Raw genomic sequence first — 8,790 nt, forward strand, 5'->3', positions numbered from 1 at the left:
AAAAAAATACTCAGCACACACAGCTAATGTTTAAAATTGAACATAGAATTCCAATAACATTTCAAATGAAACAGGCTTGAAAAAAATTGAAACAATACAGCAACAATTAGATATTTCTTCAGTATGCAATGCATGATTAAGATTACATAATTAAACACAGGAAGATTAATATCGACTACAATATTCAAAGCAATGGCTGACCGACTTTGCAATACGATATATAAACAGTCTCCCTTTTCAGCGTACCTAATTACGCAGGAGATTGCTTTATAATCATCAACAAATTAATCAAACCTTCCCGATACATTCGCAAGGTAGCGAAAATTCTGTTTATTTCATGGGAAAATGATTTTTCCCCATACCATACTCGTTAATTATCAAACATTAAGCATTTATTTTTAAGCTGTGGTCATATCAGAAAAATGATTTGTTCGGGTGAAAGTGTTTCGCGTTAGGAACAACAAGGTGGTTTGAATGAGTTTATACTAGAGGTGTGAGATGAATACTGTAAATGGTAAAGGTTAGGTGGTCTTTGAAAATACATTTGAGAAGAAAAAAATAAATCTATCTGAGTTACTCTCTCATTTTGTTGAATATTATTAGCGCGTTAAGCATACGTTTGCATCGTAAATGATTTATTTTTATTCATAAGACATAACGATATTTGTTTGCTTTGTCTTAATGATTTAAGAACCACAACAGAGAAGTACTTTTTTACATGAAATTGTTATTGTAATTGCTTAGGTAAAAAGTGTATCGAAGTAAAGATGCCTCTCTTGATCACTTCTGCTGGGGGCTGTGCCATATTTTTTGCCCCGAGAATTTTCATCAGAATAATCTTTCGCATTTAAAACTGATATAATCATAATCATATAAAGCAAATTACATAAATTAATACACTTTTGAATAAGTAGAAGTTTCAATTAATAGTTAATGTTGTTTATATTTTTAAAAAACATTTACACACACTCGGGTATATATTCATTTAAGGTGCATTGATTAAATTTTTTTTATCAATTTCAGTCATTTGCAACAGCTTTGCAGTTTTTTTATATAAAAAACATGGAACACAAGACCAAATTACTAACTAAAGAAGTTTATAATAAAAAGCAATTTAGGTTTTATTGCTTTTTAAGTTAAATAAGAGGTAAAAGACAACATGATATATTAAGAGAAAACTTTTAAAAATAGTTTTTAAAGAAAGTCAATATTAAATAAGAAAAAGGGTTGTGTAAAGTTTTCCATTCCTTTTCTTCACATATTATTTTACTTGTTATGCTGCACAGGTATTTGAATGGAAATGTTCCGTGGGAAGGTAAACGGCAGTATCTGCCGAAAAGAATTTTCGAGATATTTGAAGAAATGTGTAATAGGTTCAATACTAACCATAGGGAAATGTTGGAATTAGACGTTATTTTCGCGCCTTTTTTTCAGCGGGAACCAAATAAACAAGCTTCTTTACTAGTAATAAAGCTGAAAGTCTCTCTGTCTAGATGTCCGGATGATGTCTGCATGTCTGGATCTCTGTGACGCGCATAGCGTCTAGACCATTCGGCCGATTTTGATGAAATTTGCACAAAGTTAGTTTGTAGCATAGGGGTGTGCACCTCGAAGCGATTTTTCGAAAATTCGATGTTGTTCTTTTTCTTTTCCAATTTTAAGAACAAAATTATCATACGATGGACGAGTAAATTACGAAATTATCATAACGTGGAACTTCAACATGGGTACAAGCCAATTGCGGTAAAAATTCAATCTACATTATTTGTTAATATACAGGCGAACCAAAAGAACTTTTAATTTTTCTATTACGGGCAGAGCCGTGCAGGTACCACTAGTAAACAAGAAAGCTAACGTACAACAGATGACAAAAATGCAAAAAGCTGAAGGAAGAAGAGTTTGAAGGTTACTGCCATTTATCTCCCCATGGCAGAAGTATTGTAAATACGTTCATTATGTTATTAAAAAAAACGGTTTTCATTTCAAAAGAAAGCTGAATTGCATAATATATTTCCTATTTAAATTCAATTCCGAAATACAACATGAAATAATGCGAATTTCATCCCAAAGAGAAATTGTTTAGTAATGACTTTTCTAATAAGAATTTATTATATCTTCTGTTTCCTCAAAACCATCAAGGGAACAATTACTGGAACTCGTGTATATTAATTTTTCGACTTCGTCTTGACTAATTCGATTCTGATAAGTTAGTTATCCCTTTTCCGAACATTTAGTTTTTTCCCCCTCCAAAATCTAGAGGAAATTGATCTCCATGAAGCAACGAATGGTTTTAAAACTTATTTGCATATTCATTTGTATACTTCAGGAAACAAAAATCCATTGGGCTTATGTTATGCTAGAAACTAGACTTTCTGACTGTAGTTTTAGTCTTCGCTTCTGGTATTAATTTTGCTTCGTCTGAGACATTCTCAGTCAAAATCAAAAATGTTTTCTTTGGAACTTCAAACTCTTTAATAGCTTTTTGATAGCTGCCATTATCTTTTAAGGTTCAATTCAGGAAGAATAGTAAAATAGAGAGTAGAAACTATATTTGTGTTAATTACAGTGTTGTATTTGGGAGGAGGGGGTCACGGTGTAACACAGTTTCTGAAAGTATTTAGTTTGTTGTTATAAATCTAAGGCATATCCGACTGCGTTAAAATCGGTGTTTTTCATGATTTTTTTTTTTATATTTTCTTCTAACTTCGTTTTTTACTCTGCTTTATTAGCTTTCCAAAACTGTCTTAGTGTTTACTTTACATTAATTACAACTGAGTTTTAGCTGTATTGTTACAGAGTCGTAAACCAAACTCCAGACAGGAAATTGCATTTAAATGCCTTGTTTCTAGTCTAACAATGATATTTCAATTCAAGTATTGATGTGGAATTATCTGAGATAGTTTTCTATATATGCTTGCTGTATCCCTCTAATTCAACGTTGTTATACGTTGTTACGTATACATTGAAAACAAATATATGCTGTTTTTCTTTTAAAAATATTTTTTAAAAAATTTCAACACTTTCCCATATAGGACAATATACTTGCAACTAAATTAAATTTAGTAATTTTTTATGTTGAAATTAATTTACAAAGTGGTTAAAAAAAATTTAAGTAATCAGTGTTATTAAGAGAGACTAATTAACTTGGTCTTTTTTTTTCAAAAAATTCTCTTAAAACTGTCTCTAACACATTTGAGAAGTTTTTGCGTGCATGAGACAAAAATTTAAGTGATAAATAAGTTAGGTATTTTTAAGAGAAAAAAAGGTACTTACCCAGCTCCTCTGACATCAGGCAAACTTCTGTGAAGTGAAATAATGTCACTGACATACTGATTGAAAGCATTTTTATCCCATCCCTCTTTAATAAGTTTCTGTTGCTCTTCAGTTAAATTATTCAATTTAACAGGACGCCCAAGTTCACCTGGGCCTTCGGGTTCTCTTGGAGGCAGTAGAACGCCCTGTTGTATATCACTGTCTTGTGACCTATTATCTTCCAAGGATTGCCTTGGCTTCCTGCCTTCGTAATTTCCACCGTTATTGTTCGCTTCCACGGGGTTGACATTTTCGTTGTCCTCCTCTTTCTCTAGTCTCACTTTCTCTGAATAGGTGAGTAGCATAGTCACTAGTAGCCAAGTAATCGGAACTAGTATCATAACCTTGACGACCAATGACTTCCGCCTGTGGATCATTGTGTGTGAAAATGAGTTGGGGCTTGTTTTTTTGGAAGACTAAGGAAGAAAAGGACTGTCGTCTTCAGGCACTATGTCTGCAAAGAAACGAAAGAAAATTCAAGTGTGTAAAGTCAAAATGAATCGTAACACATTTGAGATGACGTTATTGAAATAGTTTCACGTAATTTTATGTTTTTTTCTCATTACCCTTATGAATAAAGCACATTACTGCGACTTATTAATATATAACATCGTTTTTCAGAAGAGGTCATGCAACCTAATACGCGTGATAACGGGATTGGACCTTTAACAATGGTTTCATTACAGTTGTAGCTTATTAATGGTTTTAGTTATGTATATGACGTCACTGCTGCCCAGATCAGACGGTTTCAAAAATAAAACACCAACGCAGTTTTCAATAATCATTCGCACACTCATGAAAGTTTTGACCCAAATGCAGTCGCATCGTAAATAAGAGTTACGCTCATTTTTTTTTTAAATATATATATATATGAAGCATAATTTAAAACAGATTAAAATAGATAATACCTGTCGAAAAAGACCTAACTATTATGAGTATTTTCATACTTTTCAATGAAATTAAAGTGTTTCGCTGAGTTCCAGTATCTTCGAAAGGATTATTTTGATAAACAGTTCAATAAAAACATTGTAACTGTCATAAAACCGATTTGAACTATCAAATATAAATTACTCATATTATGTAAACTCTTCTACTAAATCATTTAAGCTGAACGGCAAAAAAAAATATGTGATTAATTTTTTCTTCGAAACGTATATTTTTGGCAAACTTAACAATTTAACTAAGCAAATGATTTTTTTTTGGGGGGGGGGATCAAAACTTGTTTTTATGTAATACGGTCAGAAGTAATAAAAAATATTGTTAATTTATTTCCCAAAAAAGGAAAATGAAGTTCCTATACAAATAAAATGTATTCATTTCTGTTTAGTTAGGTGTTTTACATCTCATTTAGACTGTTTTGAAGCTTTTCAAACATTGAAAAAATCATATTCCATCTCATTTATATGAAATTCCTGAAGTTGTTGTAAGTTTGTGTTCATTTTAGAATTTGTCTTTGAATTGTAAGTCTCATTATGTTAATACTACTTTTCTTTTCCTTTCTTCCCTAAAAGCAACTCTTTAAGTTCTATAATTGTGGTTGGTGTGGTTCTTAATATACTAAGTTGGAGTAAATTGAAAAAAAGATTAATCACAATTACGTTTTAAGTTAAATTAATTCCGACAAAAGCTTATATAGTTATTCTAAAACACAATTTAAGCTTTATACCAATATTAATTTTGAAAACAATATAAAATGCACGTACAGTTGAAACGATTCGCACTTAGTTTCAGATACCTGTAAAAGTCTTACATCTTTGATGAAAATAACTAAAAAAACCTATGAGCAACTGAATAATGAATCTTACATTAAAAACCTCAATGCAGTGACAGAAAGATGGTTAAAGAGGAATAAAAAGCAAAAAAAGAAAAGAAAAAATATATAAATCTCGGAGCAACGTAAGCCATCAAGTACAAATCTTCCTAAAACTTTAAAACCCCACAGTATACAGTACACCAGAGATATAACAACGAAGTTGGTCTATATTGAGATATAGAAGGAGTTGATTTATATGTTAACAACGAAGTTGTTACATCTGTAGGACCTATTTAATGATAAAGAAGCTTCTTTAACGGTGTACAGGGCTATGTTAGTAAGGAAATTTAATGAGCTAGCTTAATACACAGGAATGAGGAGGAGTATGGAATTCCGTTAAAACCTGTTTGCACAACAACCTGTTGTTCACTCATACACTTTTGTACTAATCCTCTTTTTACAACTGGTAAGGAGTAGATTGAAAATTCTACCTGAAATGATCCGTTTTTTTCATTGAGTAAGGAAATTAACGCGTTGCCATTTGGTATGACCTCTAAAGAAAGTGACTGGTCAGTTAACGGACTCAAATGGCAGATTCACAAAAAACAAAGGAAATACAATGAACTGGCTTTAAGAAGGGAGTAGAGAATTCTGATAAAACCTTTTGCATTACTACAATTAGGTGGCAATTCAATAATGCCACCTAAGAGACAGTATTGAATTAGCTCACTTTCCGCCTGGTCAGAAATAGGTAAACAGCACTTCAATGTTTTTTCCCCCCTATCATGAGGAATTTTCTTGCTGTGCATTGAAGATATCTGCAATGATCCTGATTTTCTGAGAACGTTAATAGGTTCATGCTTACGGTACGTACCTTCAGTAACTTCTTGAGCATTTTATGCTTTAATAAGGTTGATTTTTGAACGTTGTTAAGGATGTATTACGTGTTTTTCGTTCTAGCATAAAGTTCTTAGTGTTCCTAATTTCACTTGAAAAAAAAAACCCTTCAAAAGCTAATATTTTTGGTCAACAAAGTGAAACCAACTGTATTTATTTTTTCATTTCAGTTCATCATTTACCTCAATTACTACCAAGAGATTTACTGTGCCATTTCTGACAATAATTGATTTTGCTCTACTCGGGTAATTAAGAAAGAAAACACGATAAACCGTGGTAAAAAAATAAAGTTCTTGATCGTTTGACTAGATGCTGATAAATATTCATAAATTTATGCTCTGGAATTAGATAAATTTCAATTGTTTTCACCCCAAATTCATAAAAGTATAATCAATTAAGTAAAAATAATACACGCATACAACGTCACAGTAGCTTTGGGTTTTAAAATTTTTTGTAGAGAAATTAGTTTATGAGATTGCAGTTACGTATCTTCTTGAGGAAAAAAAAAGTCCTCCAATTCTGATCTTTTCTTTTTAAATCTGTTACAAAACCAGGTCAAAATAACAGCATAAATTCAAAAACCAATGAGACGGAAATTGTTTTTTTGTCTTAGAACCCTTCCAGTTTCTTGTCAACATTCCAACACAACATCAATCACCAGTGGTCGAATACTTTAAGAGATAAAACTTTCCCAAATAAGATAAGGAGCAGGAAAAGGGCCAAAGACTACAAAACTTAAATCTCAGCACATTTTTTACGGCCCCACATCATTTTCATCTCTGCAATCTCTTTGGAAACTGGGAAAGAACCACCTTCTCTCATAAGTCAAGGGCTTCCGCTTTGCTAAAAGTGGAAGGGCCCTGAATTTCATCCATCATGTCCGTGCAAGCTTGAGGCAATTTATCTGTCGGAAGACGGGGAGAGGAATGTAAGACCTTACGAAGTTCGATAATAATTTCATTTGCAGTGATTTTTCTCTCATGGGTAGCGAGAAAAGTGAAAAGACGTAGTGTATTTGACTGTAGTATTTCGAAGCAATATATATATATATATGTATATATGTATATGTATATGTACTACCGTGGGCAGGTAAACGGCAGTGTCTGCAGAAAAGACTTTTCGAGGTATTTGAAAAAACTCGTTTTATATTCAATACAAACAATAGAATAGGTTGAAATTTAGGTTGGTCGTTTTATTTTTTGCTCATTTTTTTCAGTGGAAACCAAATAAGCAAGCTTATATGATAACATTGATACAATATATGACAAAAATGCGAAAAAAAAAAAGATGAGAAATTAGCTGTTCTTACATCATACCTGTCTTCAAAAGGGTTACACAGTGGAGTCTCTCTATATGAACATTCCCTAATGTGAACACACCAGTATTCTAAACACATTTTGAGTTTCCCAGTGAATACATATGCATTTTCCAGTCCCCCTCTAGAATGAACATCGCACAATATGAACCCTTTTGTTAGGTCTCATGAGTGTTCAAAATAGAGATAATCAACAGTATAAAGAAATGGATTTTTAGTTACTGTGTGGTAAAATCTTTGTTTAGTATGCCGAAGGTCGCGGGTTTTATTCCCACTGTTGCCCAAGGCGTTATTACCTCCCATTTTACCAGGGGTTTTCAGACCTTTTCGCTTAGCGGCACCATTTGAAGTTGGAACTTTCTCGGAACCCTTGTCTATCTACATTACATATTAAGATATTGAAACATGGACACTTCGCGATACCACTCGTCTCTTCTCCCCAAGTGCCTAAGCATCCGCTTTGAGAATCCTCGCTTAATACTGTAAATCTTTCTTGCGCTGGATGTAAATAGATAAAGAAGTCCATCGCATCCAAGCAATGGTTTGTTTAATCAGAGCAACCGATTGTTTAAACAGATGTCATTAACTAAGAACACGCGAACACCAACATATTCCAGACTATTAGCACACGGTTGGAAAAAAGGACTACATCACTTTGAAAAAATATCTGGAAAATAAAACACCCATGCTCCGTCTGGAATTTAAGCACAGAATCATTGCATGTTAGCCTCGTGCAACTATGCAGGGTTGTTCTGAATTCATCAACAATAGGCAGGGAATCGGAAAAGAGCCCTAGTCCATTAAAGGAACGAACACATATAAGAGGGACCACACACTAATCAAGAAGTGGTAAGGAAAAAAGCAACTCATTATTTTACAGGTAACATTTCTTTGCATCGTTTGAACAGACTTACAAAAGGTGCTCGAACTGCCAACCATGAGCTAGAGTGCATGCCTCGAATGGAATGGGGCTGGAATAGGGCTCACATTTCTATTCCATTTGCGGCAGCAACCAATATGCCTGTTACACGATTCTAAGAACTCTAAGAACTACCAACAGAGGTCCCGCACACCATATTTTTCAAATCACCGCATTCAAAGAAATCAAATAGAGATAAATCTGGTAAACGTGGTAGTCAACCTACCAGTAAACCGTGATTAATTCATTGACAACCAAATATTGATGATGAATTGAGAAAGTGAGAAGCAAAGGGCTATTAGTGGACATTTTCAAGCTTTGAGTGAAACACGTTTAAAGTTCCGGTCCCAGGTAGCCTTTCATTGACAAGTTTTTCTAAATCAAACTGTATAGCAGTACCTACCATAGCTACTAGTACTATCTCTTTCCTCCAGACGGAGGAGAGGTTCACCTGCCATTTGTACTGGTTATCTCCAAATTATTAATTTTGCCACTTGTATTCCTTCGTTTTTCACTGCCTCAATTCTGAATCCCCCTGAAGTGAGCATTAATTGATGACGTAATAATCATCCTTTGCTACTCACTTATGTAAAC

General features: G+C 33.3%; 1 protein-coding gene across 1 annotated transcript in view; it reads right to left on the reverse strand.

The window, feature by feature from the left end:
- The window catches only part of LOC129223393 (putative polypeptide N-acetylgalactosaminyltransferase 9), a 134,004-nt gene extending 130,315 nt beyond the window's left edge, over positions 1–3,689 (reverse strand). The window contains exon 1 of the mRNA XM_054857984.1: positions 3,274–3,689. Within this exon, the coding sequence (XP_054713959.1) occupies positions 3,274–3,689 (416 nt within the window). The remainder of the gene's footprint in view (positions 1–3,273) is intronic.
- Positions 3,690–8,790: the final 5,101 nt, after the last annotated feature.

This window comes from Uloborus diversus, chromosome 5 (genome assembly GCF_026930045.1).
Source record: "Uloborus diversus isolate 005 chromosome 5, Udiv.v.3.1, whole genome shotgun sequence".
Taxonomy (NCBI): Eukaryota; Metazoa; Arthropoda; class Arachnida; order Araneae; family Uloboridae; genus Uloborus; species Uloborus diversus.